The sequence below is a fragment of the Bombus fervidus genome, chromosome 2, assembly GCF_041682495.2.
Source record: "Bombus fervidus isolate BK054 chromosome 2, iyBomFerv1, whole genome shotgun sequence".
Taxonomy (NCBI): domain Eukaryota; kingdom Metazoa; phylum Arthropoda; class Insecta; order Hymenoptera; family Apidae; genus Bombus; species Bombus fervidus.
The window spans coordinates 15,350,609-15,369,268 of NC_091518.1; the positions used below are offsets into that span (position 1 = coordinate 15,350,609).

The window sequence follows — 18,660 nt, forward strand, 5'->3', positions numbered from 1 at the left end:
CAGGTTGTTCTGATAAAAGAATACAATTCTTTTTTGCAAAATATTTCTTTCCAAAGAGAGGATGGTTGGTTATATGTAGAAAGAAAGAATGTTTGTTCTTGAAGTAATTTCACAAAATTCGACACGGTAAGACTTCTGCTTTTGGTTGCTATTTACGAAATACAAGTAGAATATTCCGTATATGCTCAGACACGCTGTATTTACAGGAGATCAAATCCTTCTTAAGTATGTTACAACCTGCGACTTTTCTTGTTATTTCTGACGTAAATCCTGTCCATGAAATGTCGCGAACACTTTGCTTTATACAAAATTATAAAATTATTTCTCGAAACATAAACAACGCGAAGTCCATAATTAGAAAGTCAAAGGATGCTGAGTGAGTAAAAGTTCCGCGTGAAAGTTAGTTCTTCACGGAAGTACTTTTTTCTTTCCCTCGAAACACGTGATTTTATCCCCATTCTTCTTTGGGATCCTGCTTTATATCCGCCGAAACGTTTCCGTTTCCGAAGTAAATGCCGCGACCTTCCGAAACAAACACCTCATACGCTTCTCTTTCGGGGCGTACGATATTTCTTTACGGGAAATCCCGTTTCATTTTTCATTTCTATCGTGCTTCATCCTATTTTAGTATACGACCGCGCGCCGCACTGCCGCCGTCCCGGCGCAAAATTTGTCCCTCGAAAAAGCAACGACTTGCCAACCCGATTCCCTAGCAAAATTTTCCTGAACCGCCCCTGTCTAGGGGTGGGGTTTGACAACGTCGTTTCTCAAGTGGAACGGCGGGAAAAAATATAAAACATCGTACCCGGGAACCCTTCGTATCGTGCGAACGTAAATTCGGCACTACCGCGAACAATCTATCAAGAAACCTTACAAGACAGTCTCTTGCAATTCCAGTTAAACGTATTTTAGAACGTGACGAGTTTTATTAATCCTTACGGAAAAAACGTTGGGTATGTCGTTCCGTTATTCGTTAAATATTCTTCGATATTCGTGGATCAGTGGAAAAATTTATTACAGTTCGAAGGGTCTTCGAACTTTGATTAAAATACCGATAGAAAATTGTATCGTCTGGTTGTAAAATTGTCACACGATCGTAACGGTAGGAATGGCATCCTTTAAAACCAGCTAAATGCGAAAAAATAAAAAAGAGTTGTACAACGTCCGCTACAATGGCTCTCGTAGAACAATGTAGAATCTTCTTTTGTGGTTTGCGAAGTTTCGTCCTTTGTTACGCGGACTGGAAATTTTTCGCGCGGTTCGTAATATTTTGCTCGAATTCTTCTTTTCTATTTCCTCTTTTCTTCTCTTTTTTTTTTTTTTTTTTTGTTTCACAATTCACCTTTTCTCCCTTAAACGATCAACCGGCTTTACTTTATCGAATTTTTGTCGCGGACAATCTTGAAAGAAGTTAAATTTAACGAGACAGTCCTCAGGGTCGAGTAATTTTCACGATCCTTTCTTCGTATTAATACAACGCTGCAACGGCGGGGGGTTAAACGTTCGCAGCTGTAGAAAATCATGTCTCGCTTTGTGGGACGCGCAATTCTTCGCAGGAAGAAAGCTGTTACCGCTTTACAGTCTACGATATTTCTACGAAAGAAAATGAAGAAAATCCGGCTCTCCGACGTTCCGACTTCCGCGCAAGTGGAACGGATCAAGATTTTTTCGAACGCCGATCCTCGATTTTTGCTTCGTTGGAAATTGAAGTGCTCCGCTTCGCGAAGGAAATTAAACTTTTTTCTCAATTTTTTATTGTATTTAGCCCGGAGTATTATGTCTGTTTGGTTATGGAGCTTTAATAAAAAAAAAAAGAAAAAAAAGAAAAGAAATGGTAGACTTTTAATGGAGGATACATACAGATCGGGGTTAATTAAATTTTCATTTCCGCCGACACGTAATTTTAGAAAATATTCGCTCGCAAAATTTTCATCGTAATTTGACATTTTCCATCGACACGAGTGACGAAAGAAATATCGTATATTTCCCCGGAAAGTGTAACGTAAAACCGTTTCGCGAAAGCTTACGATACTAACGTTCAACGAAATTTTACTTTGCGACCTGCGTTTACTGACTAGCAGCGATTTACTGGCAATCAAATCGTGAAGGGAAACTTCGCAGATATTTCCATGTTATAAATTTCATGCATCGTCGAGAATCATTCAAATTTTCACGATCGAAATTCGCAATTCACATTTGAAGCCCGTGAAGAATTTCAAGAAAAATACAGGACACGGTCAAAGCAGTAACTATAAATATTTATTTAAATATAAATAAATATAAACAAATATCTTTCGGTATTCTCCAGCCATCTCTCAACTTCCTGTACATGAAAGAATTTCAATGCTGTCAGGAAAAATTCTCTCCGCGAGGAAGAACATGCATAAAGTTATTCCCAGATTCCTGATCGATCTTCCCCGTCAGGATATCGCCGCTGGTTCGTCTGAATATCCTATGCTGGACAACCAGAATCTCTAGCACGTCGAAACTGTAAAAAATTTTACTTCCATCGACCTGGCGGATTCTCGTCTCTCGGAATCTCTCGATGGTGCACGCGCGCGCACTAGAAACAAGAAAGAAAAAGAATCTTCCACGTCCACCGATCTGTCATGCGGATCCACGAAACGTCCTTCGGTATTAGGCGCGTTTCTCTCGTCGAAACGTTTCTCGCGCGGAACGTGTTCGGATGTAAAGGACAGAGGACAGAAAAGAAATAGAAAGAAAGGGAGTAGAAGAGAGACAGGACTAGGGATGGAATCCTTGGTCATAAATTCCGGTTGTCCTATCCCTGGGCGACATGACGGAAGGTAGCCTATACATCGTCGCCGACGACGGACTTAATAAAATGCAAAGACGACGAACACACATTGCCAGGGACGGTCTGACATATCGACGCAATACCGACCCACTCAGACCTCTCGAGGAACGTCAGATGGAGGGAAGGACATAGAAAAATCGTTTCTACGCCGAACGGGACGAACGTCATCGAGGACTACGTGAAACCAGCCACTTCTAGCTTTCCCTACCATAGCGACTGTCCTCGCATCCCTCTTTCTCTATCATGTTCTATTTGTACCGGGTCTGGTTTGTATGGAATATACGCGGAATTTATGGAATTAATGGTAAGTGCGTTGGGAAGTTTCGTTCTCCATGGGTCACATGGATTTTATAAAAATCGCTCGAAGAATATCGATCGTGCGTTATTCGAAGCATCAGTATCTCGAAACGCCTGCGAAACCATCGAAGCGTTTTAACTTATTGTTAATAAAACCTTAATCCTATTTTTCCCCAACATTCGAGGGTTCGGGTAACGGACGACTATGCGACCAAGGGAAACACTACCCTCGGTACCATCGAACAATAACAACACCCCTTCTTCGGAGAGCAGGAAGAAATTACCCAATCTCCCGAACTGTGCACGCACATCAACAAAGGAGATAAACAGACGACTGATACTCGTACGGAACAAAGCTGGTAGTGTGGGATACGGGGTTGCGCGGGGCTGACGTATCGCGTCGTTTAGCAACGTTCGTTACGGGCTCGAAACGAGCGCAGAACAGGGGCGGGACGTCGAGAGGGTAGAGCAGGTTAACACTTTAAGCCGTCCTGTTTAATATGGCTTTATTACGTAGGTGGTAACGAACCGCCGGGAGGCCATTATGCGGCGATAAAATGCGCAATGCACGATGCACCTACACATCGTTCCGCCCCGTCCACCTGGCGCGCGTCTCCGCCGCGGCCGTGACACGCACACTCACACGCGTCCAAGTTGACTGACCCGCACACGCTTCTGTTCGACGCATAATACACGCGCGCGTGTCTCTCGCGGGCGACACACACTGACTGCGGTCGTTCGCCACGTTACGCAGTCACCATGGTTACTCGAAATTCAATTTGCCTTTTCGATGGGGCCTATGCACGCACGCGACACGTCGCACGTTGATTTTTTTCCTGCTTTTTCTCCCTTCCTTTTTTCGCCTTCTCTCTCTATTTGTTTTTCGTTCTTCCTCTGCTTTTTCTTTCTCTCTCCTTTTTTTTTTTTTTTTTTTTTTTTTGGTTCGTTTAATTGCACGTGTAATGGCCCCGTTGATTTTTTCTGTAATTCTGTTCGCGGCTGGGGATTTTAGGTTATAGGGGGGGAAAGGGTGCGATTCCACGGTAGAACGAGGCAAAGGTGAAATGGAAGGTACATTATTGATCGAGAGGGACTAATGTCCTGATAATGAGAGGGCATAGAGATAGGGGATCGGTGTACAGAGATAAAGTTAGAGGGTGTAGATACGGCCAGAGGGTTATAATGATGAGAGGGTAAAGGGATTATGATTGTTAGACGTTTCGTTGTTTTACGGAAAAAAAAGAAGAAAGGGGATGTTTAAAAGTGCACACTTAAAAATTGCTATTTCAACATCATGAATATTCGAATACGTAAATTTACAGAATGTCTCGACATAATTCTTCGAAATGGTGCGCATTATTCATATAAAACACGAGAATCCATTTTTCGATGGCTTTGCTCCACTGTTTGCTATTTACTCTACTCCGAAACGTAGCTGCATATTGCAGTTGCATCGAGGAAAGAGCTGTATTACAGGTATAAATGCTCTTGCACGAAGCATTCAACCTCTAGCTCTATCGATACTCCCTATGCGCATTCGGAAAAGATCTATAGCACATTCCAGTTTCATTAAAATTTTTCTCAGTCATTCTGTATTTACATGTTATTTCAAGTATACAAAATTAATTTTATTCCGCGCAAAATAACGTGAAATCAAACAATTAACCTGAATTTAAACCAGGAATGCCGCTTTCATCGATACATCCCAAACCAATAGCAAACTCGATACAAGTCACGTCGCCGTTCCTAGAACGGAAGCGCGAGACTCAAGTTCTGCCTTTCTTCACGCAATTCTATGGTACCTTATGCAGTCACCAATTTTTCCTTCCGCCACTCAAGCGCCGGGAATGTATTCGCAGCAGTCTCGCGAATATATTGCTCCGCCACCTCCGAACAGTTTATCCTTACCGTTCACGAAATTCTTGCCGCCAGCCTTGGCTGCGGCAATTTCTAGTCGTGCACGGGAAGATGACGCTCATCCTCCATCTCGCGGATGTCCGCGCGAGGGTACTTCAACCGAACGCGCGCGGAAGGATACACGAGAACGTGAGCGTCGTTTTTTCTGTAGAAAGTCGCGGCTATCTCTGACAAAGCAACCAGCCAGCGTGACACGAGGTGTGAGAGAATCGGATTTGGTTATGCGTCGCCACGTTCGCGCTGGATTTGTCGTCGTTGCTTCCCACGATGGGGTGGAACTCGTGGAAAAAGCGAATCTCGTCGCGGAACAATTTCGAGGCGAGGAATTGGATGCTGTGTAAATTTTTCCAACCTCCGTGCATCGATGTTGAGTAAACGTCAGTCGTAACTCTGTCTTGTCTTCCGGCGCACGGCATCGAGTAGAACTTTCTCCTCGCCAATTCGTTAGCAGGAATTGATCCTCCAATGGAAGGAGAGAGGAATATTAAGGAAATCGTAACGAATGGCTTCATGGATGTCTTCGGTGTGTGCGTGCGATAGCTCGATACGACGGGGATTGCGTGCGTTTAAAGCCGTTCGGTCGGAGCGTGTTGCTGGAATTGAATGAAGTAGGGTGCCCGCGTTGCTGCGTCGTTAGGTAGGTTCCTGGGTTTGTAAAGTGGTTGCACGTTCGTGGAGAACGTTGAAAGGGAGAAAGTTTTGCTTCTTGTTGCGGTGAGAGGATTCGCAGAGAGGATTAGTGAAACGTTACAACCTTTTTCTCTACTATGTTCGAGTCCAACTTGCCTTTCGTAAAGAAAGAAGGTTGATGAATTTATTCCAGGAAAACATTATTATCGCGAAAAAAATCGCGATCAAAGATTACGTTAAATTTCGTTCGCGAATTTCTTTGAACGATTAGTGGTATGATACGACGCGAGGGAGAACAATATTACGGTGACGCGAATTTTTTTAAGATCACGCGTTCGCGGTACGATCACGACATTACCGCGTCTAAATTACACGCGAAGCGTTCGCAGCCGCGCGCAAACAAGCACGCGACAATAAAAACAGCACATCACGCGAGTGTCGACTGCGTTAAAAGCTTCTTCTCTCTCCTGCTCCTTTTCTCGTGACTCTCCCTGTCAGTCCCTCTTTTTTTTTTTTTTTTTTTAATTCATTAAGCTTAGGGTCGCACGATGTAGATGTCAAAACGTTTTACTTCGCGGTTTTATACGCGCGTTTATATCGCCTTTTCCACTCGGTCGCCATTACGCGCTCCCCCTTTATTTTCGTTTTTATGAAGGAATAGCGTATATACTTCGTCTTGATTAGAGACGCGACAAACATTGGACGAGGAGAACCACCTTCCGTCGAAGACAAAAACTTGCTTTCGATTCTGCTACTTTTCTGAAAAGCCACGATGAAGCGTCTCTGAAACTTTAACGACAATCATCGAAGCCCCCGGAGTTGCTTCAATCTTCCTAGCTGCCTTTCAAACTGCTAGCGCCTTGCTAAATCCACCAAGACAAAGTCTTTCCAAGTTTTTCAACCTTTAATAGCGGGCTTTAAGGTCTTTCAGAGTTCTTCCAGTCTTTCCACTATGCTTTTCCCATTTTCTACGATATTTTATTTAACATAAATCCCCTAATCTCAAATCGAGACAATTCTCTCTTTACATACAACGATCAAATGCTTACCCGTATCAGTATCAATTGGTATTTATCTCCTTTCCGATATTTTGCTTTTTATTTTTTAATTTTCACTCTCTCCTACTTTTACACGACACAAAATCCTAACAATTTGTTAAACACAACGCCAAAGCGCCACAGGTGGTGCGTCCGCATTTCCTGTCCTGTAATGCGGTCTCATCAACGTCAGCCTCTTTCTATATTACCAAATAGATTATTTACGTGTTAATAATGTGCCAGCCGTTCCATGATCATCCCTTGTCGCGGCACACGTGCTACCAGAGGATCCATTCCTCCTTCAGTCGCCCGCCACTTTATTGTCGATCCACCAGCCGGCAGCGTTTTATACGCGGAATTTTATATACCGTCCTCGGTTTTAGTAATTTTAAGGGACGCGCGTGGCCGGGACAATAAAACCCCTTTCGTCGTGCACACGTCTATTGTGTCGTAGAATATCGGAAAGTTATGGAGGTTAGTACATATGTGAAGCTTATTAAAATTTTCACGATCAGGATAAGTTGCGTGTTACTAGTTTTAGTATGGTAATTATGTTTCCGATTTCCACGCCTGGAATAATTTAGTCCCTCGAATCTAAACGTAAGTCATCTAACTCTTGATTCTTGAAGCATAGATCGCTCGTTTTTCCTAAATTTTATGAAGGGATTAATCCTTAGTGTCTTCTAGAAATAAAACTTTATTCCCAAATTTGCTTGTATGCGAGATAACCTGTAATAGTTCCTAAAATGAAGAAATTTCTTCAATGTGAGGTAAATCATCGCAACTAATATATCGATTCTATTTCATTCCAGGAGAGAAGCCGTACAAGTGCAGCTGGGAGGGTTGCGAGTGGCGATTCGCGCGTTCCGACGAGTTGACGCGCCACTATCGCAAGCACACTGGCGCGAAACCGTTCAAGTGTCGGCATTGCGACCGATGCTTCTCTCGCAGCGATCATCTAGCCCTCCATATGAAGAGACACGTGTAATCGATCGTCATCGAGAACGGTCCTCAACGCGCGGAACAGTCCAGGACCGGCAGACGAAGCTCCTTCCTTCCCGAGGATTCCCGAGGCCGTCGAGCAACACAGCCTCCACGTGATTGCGTTTTTTCCACAGATACCTGACGATCCACATCGAACTCGATCACCGACGATCGACCGCTACGATGGCCCTGAATTTGGCCACGATTTTCGTCGGAGTAATACGATCGCAAGATATTCTGCGGGCTTTGATACTGTCTGTAAGAGGGAATCGATGATGAGCGAGACGATCGGTGAAGAACAGCTACTTCTGGTGGCGATTGTCCATTAGAACGGACAACAATCGATCGACGAACGATAAACGATCGGCTTTGGAACCGTGTCGTTGAGATTATAGATTCAAGACACTTCGTAGGTTGATGATTGCAATTGGAAATCGCAATCGGAAAAATAGGTAGACGCGCGTTCCTCTGTTCTTCGAGGCAGTTCGTTCAGACTAAAAGGCGAGGAGTAGAGACAGGAAGAAGGTCTGATGATATTTACTACGCGAGAAACGCTGGCACTAGAGACAGCAGGTGGGTCGACAACGATCAGATGCGGATTAGACTGGTATTGTTGATGCGATTAGACGGAGCCACCGGGGCGAGCAGCTGGAAGACAACGCGCAACGAGTCTCGTCCTGGGAAGTTAATCACTGCCAATTCATTAAATTATAAGATCGGCGCGTGTACCGTCGGAGATATAGCCTACGCGAATGACTGCTTCGGAGTCAGAGGAAGTTAATCGAACGAGAGAAATTGTCCGGCGACAGCGGTGTACAGCTCGCGTGTGAACCCTTGTAAGCCGTCTGCCTTCCGTAAAACGGTCGAATTCCAGAAACCGTAACTTTAACTGACGCAAAAAAAAAAGAGAAAGAAGAAAAGATAATTAAGATAAAATAAAATAGCAAAAGAAAAATGATAAAAGAAACCTGATATAACTATGAAACGTAGCGCACACAGTTTGAGAAACACCGATCTGGCGATGTTTCAAAGGCGTCGCGTTTAGATTCGAACGAAAGTCAAGGAAACCCGGTTCGCGAGGACAATAATACGCTGTCTGTCGGTGCCAAAACGTTATTTCCTTTCTCTTTCATTTACACTCTTCTTTCTTACACGTATACACAGAGAAAACCATATATATTACACGTACACACGCGTACTATGCTTCTCCCTCTCATATCCCAATGAATGGGGGCCACGGGAAAAGCAGTTGGTGGGTGGGAAACGTGCACGACGCTTTTGAGCTTCGATCTTTCGACGGGTGGCAATAATCGAAATTGTATTCGCGACCCGGTGGAACGCGGAACCGTGTCACACGGAGGTGTGTTGTAAGGGGGCGGCGGATGAGGGCACGAAGCGAGAGGACGAACCGTAATTGAATACGTGATTTCGGCCAGTTTCGACGGAGGCAAAGTTTACCCGTGCCGCGCGCTAATCCCAAATTTACAGTGCGAATTATATCGCGAGGCGCCTCCATTCGACCGATGATCCGGTCCGCCGCCCTTTCGTCCTTTTACCATAGCCTCGTTTCCACCGGGAGCTTGTGCGAATGATACCGATATATACGATAGACGAGAAAAAAAAAAAAAAGAAAAAAGAAAAAAAACACTAGAATGATCCTATTCAACGACAGATTCGACCGTTTTACTCATCGAGAATATTCACGAGTGATTTTTAAGGAAGAAAGAATCGCGTACAACCCTCGAACACCGGTTCGAGGGTACTTTTTTCCTTAAAAAAGAATTCGACCGAACGGGGCTTCTTTCGTAGTGGCGCGCGTCCTATGGTTTTTAACGAAAATAAGTGGAGAAAAAAAAAGTATATACGGAATCTGACTTTGTACTTTTGTACGATTGCTTTCTAGGTAACGTTTTCCTGTTTTGTTTCACGCGTAGCCGCGTGACGCATGGACGGGGGTGGCGACGCGTCCCGGCGCGGCGGGCAAGATTCTTGTCGGAGGCTCAACAGAAATAAATGATATATATATATTTTTTAATATTCTCGTCTTACTCACCGAAACAATATATTGTTATACATAAGGGATTATACAAAGTATAAACGGGCAACATTCCGCACAAAGCTCTAGAACCGTTTCCACGCGTCAGACTCACCCGCCGAGCACGCCACCCCCTCTCGTACGCACGCAAAACTCGGATGGCAGACGGCGTTCGCAGTTCACCTCGACTATGCGTGTCCCGGGAACGCTATGAACTTCCGGTCGATATGCATCGTTGTCTCGCTAATCATCGATTTCCGTACGGACAAACGGGATCGAAATCACGTAGGGAAACGACAGTGGAGGGGAATATAAATGGAAACGCAAAAAGGAGGAACGAGAGAAAAAAGTGGAAAGAGAAACTAGAAAAACGTAACGAAAAATGGAAGAAAAGAAAAACGTTGACGAGGGGTAACGCAAATTAGTTACTTGAAATAAAAATATGAATTGTATCCGTGGACTGAACGAACGAAGGATCGCAGATCGCTCATCGAACGAATGGTGAACAAAATAGAGTAGTAAAAGCGATTAAGAAAGAAATTAAAAAAGAAAATAGAGTAATAACATAAAACGATTAAATATGAATGGAGTAAGAGAAGCAGAACGTGAGGGCAAGGAGTTTACCGCTTAAGAAGACTAATCTTACCTGAAAGCGCGGAACGGCGCAAAGAGCGGCCGAGCTGGCGGGCGAAACGAAGATTTAAAGGGAAAGAATAAAAAAAAAAAAAGAAACTAAATTTTAAATGTTCAGTGGCCAAATAAATTAACTGATAACGCACGTAGAACGTAACGATACCGTACCTACCAAGTAAGCCTGACTGATATGAGAGCGTCGACGCGGTTCGCGCGCGTGTGGCTGCGTGTGTATGTGTGCGCGTTATTCGATGTCTGTGGCACCTGTGTATTTCTTCTTTTCTCTATAATATTTTTTTCCTTCTTTCTTTGCGTCAATTTGCGTGAGTGTGTCAAGAAGGGTGTACGCTTGAGTGACTACATTTCTTTTTCCCCGCGAGAATGTGTTCCAAAAACGATTTCGGGGGTTATAGAAAGGGATAAGGTGTGACGAGGGTTTTCAATGCAAACGAACATGCATAGGGAAAGAGAGTGAGAAAGAGCGAGAGGAAAACACAAACGAATCCAACACAGGGAGAAAGCATAAAAAAAGTAAAGAGAAGAAAAGGTAGAGTATGTGTGTGAGAGAGAAAGTGTGAGAAAAAGAGTGTGAGAGCAGAACACTAAGTTTGTATATTGTGCAATTTTTGTCAGTGTTTCATTATTTGTTACCATGTTCACGGATAATTATAAATAAAGTAAATATATATATGCAGCATTTACAAGGACTTAGGATAAACGAAGATAAACGAGAAGCCAGATGTCTTTTTGATAGCCATATACTGCGAGGTATCGCGTGGCGCCCCGATACAGAGGACGCCCCGACCGCTCTTTTTTCTCGATACACATTTTTTCTTTTTCCTTTGTCTCTGATAGGGCGAGAGTGGCGAGAACGAGGATACGAAAAACGGTGCTCGTCGCTCGGTCACGACGCTCCTCTCGTTACATACACGAATCCGTCGTCCGGATCGTTCGCAACCCCCCAACGATCAAACGAGCCCGCGTTTCGCTCGATCCTCTCGCTCCTCGAGATCGGAAAATCTCGAAACGACTCGTACCATCTTCTCTCTTCGCGGGCTCTCCGGTTCGTGTATCTAGCGCGACTGAGAAGCTTTCTCGACCTGCGACCGACGGCGACTTTAACCACGAGGAGTAGAGGAAAAAGATGGGGTAGGAGACGGAACGATCGAGTCGTAATGATCGGACCTCGCGATCGCGACGAGCGTTTCGCGCGTTTCCATCCCGGCGACCAACGAAACACTGTAGATATAAATACACGTACATTAATATAATACGTAACGAAGGATCGCACGTGAATGAAAAGGTCCGCGTTTGTTTCAAACTCGAGCAATGCGAAGCAAGCGTGTAATGGATGAAAAGGGTCGATATACAGGAGATTAGGAAAGACAATGATACAGGTGTAATTAAAAGAGAGATACGATAAGTCGAGCGAGTGAAGATAAGGCGAGAGAAAGCGGGCACCTTAAGAAAACTAATAAATGGTAGTTAGAAGTTTAGATAGATGGATAGCTAGAACGTTAGATAGACACCTTAGATAGGCAGATAAATAGTTCGACGAAGAGAGGAAAGGCGGAACGAAAAAGAAAGAATGAAAGATCGGGGTGAATTGGGGACGGGTGGGAGGGGGGATTTAAAAGAGTTATTATATATAAATGAATAAAAAAAAAAATCTATAAATATAGATAGGTGGATATACATAGATAGAGATGTAAGTACCTAAGAGAAACTCTAAGGAATCTTTTAGAAGATGCTGTATCGTTGTACGAGGTACAATAGATGGACATAAGTGTTTTATGATACTTGCGTACAATAAGCTCGAGACGAAGCGTGAGGAATATAGTGTATAAGAAAATGGTGAAACGGTGAAGAAAAAAGAAATATTCCAACGAGCATGGACACGAAGAGCGTACATGAATACCGAACAGTTCACGAAAAGAAAGAAGAATAGGGAAGAAAGGGGAAGAAAGGCAGACAGATGCGGCACGATTCGTAATTGTCTTAATTGTGGTCTGAAATATTTTCAGTCATGTTGTATAGTAACTCTGTGAATTGCAGGATTTTACGTGAAAGCGAGGAAGACCGTGAGTGACAGAGAGCCGGCGTGAATGGATGAGTGTCGGGGGAGAAAGCGTTCGAATGAAAATGGAAGGTAGAAAAGAGAAACAGACGCGACCGAAGGACGTAAGGGATAAAAAAGGAACAGCGAGAACAAAATGGGATAAGATCTATTTTAGGAAGAAACAGACGAGGACTCTTCGTTTAAATTCAATTCGACGCGTTCGATTTTTACCGTTCGTGTCGACGAACAGGTATCGTAAAAGAGGAGAAGAGAAAGAACGGGAGGAATACGATGAAAAATAGGGCATGTGTAAAATTCAATACACTAAGAAACGAACTGATTAAAGAACTAACGTTATTTTTAGGAAATTACAGCTTTAGAAGAGATTTAAGTAAATAGCGAGGGGGAAGGTGGTTAGGCTAAGTGCTAAGGATAATTTGGTTTCGCGTGTTGAAGCTTTTCTGTGTGAGTATAGAAGCGAAAGAGTGGGAGAGAGAGCGAAAGAAAGAGAGATAGAGAAGGGGGAAGCTCGGGGGGCAAAAATTGCGAGAAAGAAGAAGAGAAAGTGTTGAAAGAAGAAAGATGAAATGAAACTAAGCAGAGAAATGTGGGAGGGATCGAAGCATGCTTATGAGGGGGTGGGGAAGAGAGATACCTATATTTTAAAAAAAGTGACCTTTGGCATTTAAAGACTTGTAAAAATCGTGCAACGAGTTAACTGAAACAAAGAACAATATCAAAGAAAACAAAGAAAAATATCACAGGGGGCGCAGCGTATTAAAGGGGCGTCCGTCCTTCTCCGCGTCTCTAATTTCATCTTACATGAATATGCACGCATACATTAAAATATCACACACGTACGAACTAATACGAACGTAAGCACATCTGCAAGGAGAATATATCCCGAGAATCAGCCAAAGTTCAACGCGAACAAGGCGATCGAATAAGCGTTTATCTCTTCGTATACCGATAGAAAAACGACAAGACGCGGTTCATGACACACTAACAGCGACACGAGTCTCTCGATACCACCGATAACGCACGGTGCACACCGACGAAAAAAAGGTAACAACGGAAAACGCAAATTTACATATGCACATACCAGAAAACACAAACACACACGCTCATGGAAATATTGGAAAATGAAAGAATAGCATCGTTGTCTACCCATTACACGTTATGTACGTACGCGTGTCTTGATCTCGATGCGACACAAGTGCGGGAGAAAACAGAAGGGTAAAGAAGGACGGAAAAGGAACGCGGAAAGGGACAACATACCAACAAGAGTTCTTGGCGGAAAAAAAAAAGCGAGAGCAAAGAAATTCGATTACAACGCATAGGGTATATGAGGGGGAAAATATGGGATGGGGAGAGGCGAACAATGCATTCCGATAACAAAATCGCTTTTCACGATGTACACGAGAACCGACGAATCACAGGAAAGTCGGGTTGCCTCCAGGCCTAACTGAAAACGAACCGAACGATTTCGGTCATGACTCTATCTTCGAGGTACTCGCCGCGAGAACGAATCGCCTCTCGTCCATTGGGACGCGATTCCCCTGGAACAGCCTGGTTGTTTAATCTTCAACGAGCCATAGAAAAAAAAAAAAAAAAAATAAAAAGAAATAGAAAAGAATAAAACTGCAGAATGGAAAAGGAAAGAAAAAGAAACAGGTAGCGGCTCGACGGTTGTTCCCTAAGGGGTAGAAGAAGGTGTGTCTCGTGGTGCGAGCCAGAAATTGACTTCGAAAGTGGAAAACAGTCACTGCATAGTCACTATCGTCATCCAACACAATTCATGGTAGGGTATAATAGTATTTTTAGGGATTTTATACAGACATGCGACCGTGCTCTATGTTTTAGCCACGATTAACTGTCGATCATTGACGTTTCTTCTTGTACGTAAAACGAACACGGTGTTTCTAGATGTATTAATAATTACATTATACATTGCAGTGAAGAGTGAAAGTCGAACGCTTGAACGAATAAATATATCTTACGTGAAATTGCGGGTGCAAGCGCGATTCTATTGTGACGAAAGGGGATCGAGCGAAAGGCCGAGAATTTTCGTGCGAGCGAGTGTAATTTTTTTCTGAAATTCTGTACCTCGTTGTGTATACATCTCTATTTGTATAATTGTGAATATTAACATATTAGGATAATGTGATTTATTACGTGTGATCCTGCGCGTAAAAAGACGTGGAGAAACTTTAAGCGAGTATTTTGTATTACGACAAAGCGGAACGCGAACTAAAGATACAAAAAGAGGAGAGAAAAATTGCGAAACTAATACGTGCGATAAAGAGGCAGAGGGCAAGTAGATCGAAGACAGATAGAGAGAACGGGATTAAGCGAATAAAGAGTCTTGTAATCGCAGCTTTTTGCCGCTGGGGAATATAATTGTAATAAACGAAGAATGCGCTTGCGCAGCCGTCGCTCCTTTCTCTCAGCGTTATTTCTTCCTCTTTGTCTTCTTCTTCTTCTTCTTCTTCATCTTCTTCTATTAACGCTGTGTTGTGTACTAATTCTTCGTTCCCTCACCGAGGTGACAGATAGTCCCGGAACCACGAAATTATCCTACAGATCGCTAAGAACTGAAAGAAGAGAAACAAATTTCGCTGTATGATATTAAAATATAACATTTTGCAATGGATATCCAAGAGTATTCGAAATATCGAAATATTTCGTCAACTCGAGCTCTTTCGAACGAAAACAGACAGTAGTCTGGCTCTATATCAGCTCGTTCCGGGGGCTATCGATCACCTCGTTGAGAAAACATCCCTCGACACCGCTCTTCTTGAGGCTGTCCAGCGAAGTTTGATGCAGGGATACGTCAAGCCACCCCCAAGGCCCCTGAAAACATTCGCTCTTGTATTCCATGGGCTGTCGTATAAACAACGCATACGAGCGTGCACCAAAGCGTGCTACGATTCGAACAGGCTGCGTGTGGACGCTCGGGAGAACGTGTAGATGCGCGTGTTTCGGTCGAAGCGCGATTAAGCGCGCTACACGATTTTTAAATTTAGGCGGGATCGACGAGTATAGAGGTCGGCCAGAAAGGAGTCTCGTCGTTCGAACAGTCTCGACGATCGTTCGAGGATTAAACACCGAGCGAGTTGTATTGTATACGATTACTAAGAATCTATCCTACGATGACTCGTTAAAAGAAAGATAAAATAAATGAATACAGAATATAAAAAGAAAAAGAAGGAAAAACAAGCGAGAGTAATGCAGAGAAAAACAGAAAAAACAAAAAAAAAAGGAAAAGAAAATTTAGATAAACAAATATAACGGACTAAAATAGTAAGAAAACCAAGTAAGACGAGGAAAATAAAAGGAAAAAAAAATAGAAAACATCCTTCCAAAGTACCGGGACTAATTTACACGCCACGACTTCCAACAGTCGAGAGCTTCGCGTTGACTTGAAAGACTCTCGAAGGCTCGACTCGTCTTGTACAACGGGATTAGCGAGTACTCGTGTAACGAGACTAGTAGGTGATCACATGTGATATTTGTATTGGTTATTATTATATATAAATATATTATATATATATATTATAAATATAAATGTAAATGTATAATTAGAGTACTCCGTTAGGATTACCGCTAGTAGTTAGGCGGGAAGGAAGGGAGGAGCATGAAACGAACGATCGAGAAAGGAAGAAAAAGGGAAAGAAAGCGTACAGGATAAAGAACGATGCGCAAAACGTGAAAACGATCTCCTTTCGAGAATCAACGCCTAATTGCTCTTTACGCAGGCCTACTTGCCGATTCTAAAGGAACACTCGAGATTCGACGAGGAAATAGAGCTGCGGCACAAAAACCTCGCGATCGTTCGCGGGAATAACGAACAGAGAGACTCGCCTCGAAACCCTTCGACACGAGATTTTGTAATTTTCCATCACGTCCGACAGCAACTCGAGATTTCGTCGAGAAAAGAATCGAAATTGTGCACCGTGTACCGGATCGTTCGAGAAGGTCACAGAGGAATACCGATCAGTTGCGTCCTACAATCGACTGACATCTACTCGTGTTTCCCTGAAATTCTCCTTTTAAGAGTTACTACTTCTCCGTCGATCCCTGTGTAATGGTATTCATAGAGGTTTGGTTTCTTGTCTCCGAAAGATTGTCGAACTTGAATTCTGAATTCAGGTGGTTGGAACAATCCTCGGACTTCTATTGATATCGATGAAATTGTATCTGGAAATAAATTTGAAAATTGCTACTTTTTAGTGTCATTGTCTGGTAGACATTTACATGCTAAAAGCGTGCTGTCGTAGATGTAAAGGTAGCACTTTTCATATGATGATTCTGAGTAACCTCGAAGGTTTGAAGCGAACATCTATGAATACTAGAGACCCTATCAAAATGGGAAGCCCCACAGATTGGGTACGAAAACAAGCCACAAAGGACTGGTCGAAAGATAAAACGAGCCAAACTGCTAGCTTGTCCTTTGTGCGTTTAATTCTTTCCTTTCTTCTTCTTCTGCTTTTTCTTATTGTTGGTCTTCTTGGTTCTCTCTGGTCGTTTTCAGCTTTGAGATAAAAAAAGCAGATACCGTGGAAAAGATGAAATTATTATTCGAATCCTCAATTTCATAGAGAAACCTTCGATGATTGATCGTCGAGACAAACGAACAGAGAGCTGGGGAGACTCGTGTACGAGAGAAAGATCGCGACTGCGTGCACGTGCGTGAAGAACAAAGATGTACAAAGAAGCTAAAGACCGCGAAGATGTATGGTGTACCGAATGCATGAGTGAACAAAGTGTAATGTCTCGTGAAGGCGACGTGCCGTGAATAGAGGTAGACTATCGAGTCGATGGATTATCGGGTGGGGTAGTGTACGAAAAGCTGAAAATCGAAAGAGAAAGAAATACGCGATGAATGTACGTGCGAATTGCAAATTCTTAGGAATTACTTCGCGCAGAAATTTTTATGTGAATTATTTAATCTAATCGCAGAGAGCCTTAATTGCTATCCTTATATCATTGATATCGCCGCTATGTTTAATATCGTAAGAGCTGTACTACCGCATTGTTCTTGATCTTTTAACGTTACCCTTGATTTTATTCGTTCATCACGTACAAAGGCGAAACCAAGAGCAAACCGCGAGCGAGCTGAACGAGCAAAAAAGTTCCACGAATCGCTAACTTCGAGAGGAACTCGGAGTGCATCGATTCGTAAAACGAGGCACACTATGTAACGCGATCCATATCCATCGATCGCGAAACGAATATTGGTGGATGCGGAGGATGGCTCGACGAGCGTCGACGAGATAACGTTCTTCCTGCGTACCTTTGCGATCGGAACCTTTTAACTCGATGTGTGCACGAAATTGCTGCGACGATCGATGGGAAACGCGACAGGGAATCATAGGATGCGTGTCGATCGAGCCGAGAGGGGCTGAGAAAATATTTACGGAAGCGCTTTCAACGCTACCGTTGCCCGGTCGACCAGGACGCAACTTTACTTTTATTATTTTCATAAACCTTCTGGGTTCGTTAAGCGCGCTCTTCGCCCTTTCGAAACTTGTCTAACATACTTTCGTCGATCGTTCCCGATCGCAAACGTATCTTGTTCAATGCGATTCCCATCGATTTATAATTGTTGTCTGCCTAGAGATGATTTTTTGCGTTAACGAACGATTAACGCATGCTTCTTTATTCGGCTAACGGAGCGACCGGGCCGGCCGCGCTTTGTAAATAATTCAATTAATAAACAAATTTCTCATCGTGTGCTTGAGTGAGCTTGCTTTCAACACAGATGTCCTCCTAATGAGATATTAAACAGATTCCTGGTGGTCATTTACGATTAAAGATCGTAAAATGTGATCTTGCGAGGAAAAAAGAGTAAGAAAATGTTTAAGAAGAGTATCTTTAGTAGAGGCTCGATTTTAGTCGAATTTGTTAACTCTGTTTATCGATCCTATGGTTCATTAGGATCTTAGCGTAATGAGTTGGTCTTGATACGTCTTTGTAGACTCGACTGGCAATATATTTATCGATTTAGTAGGATCGTAATTAGTATGAATTAGCGTTTATGCTGGCCCATTCGCTCTCAAATGGTGGCCGTTTCTTTCGTGAATTAAGAAATTAGCTTTTATGTGATAGTCACTATTCGACGGATATAGCAATTGCTTCTTGTGCGGATATTCGTTGCAACGCCGAGGTTGGTCATAGAAAAATTCGGAACAATGGAGATAATTTAGAGGTAAAGAATTCGTAATTCGACCTATCCTCATGAAAGTGT

At 43.1% G+C, this 18,660-nt stretch overlaps 1 protein-coding gene across 2 annotated transcripts in view; it reads left to right on the forward strand.

Annotated features, from left to right (window-relative positions):
• LOC139994199 (Krueppel-like factor 6) overlaps nt 1-18,146 on the forward strand; it is a 273,881-nt gene extending 255,735 nt beyond the window's left edge. The window contains exon 6 of one of the 2 annotated variants that reach the window (XM_072016625.1): nt 7,512-18,146. In XM_072016625.1, coding sequence (XP_071872726.1) covers nt 7,512-7,687 — 176 coding nt within the window. In that variant the 3' untranslated portion in view covers nt 7,688-18,146. The remainder of the gene's footprint in view (nt 1-7,511) is intronic. The other variant, XM_072016635.1, reaches the window with a different exon arrangement.
• The last annotated feature ends 514 nt before the right edge of the window (nt 18,147-18,660 follow it).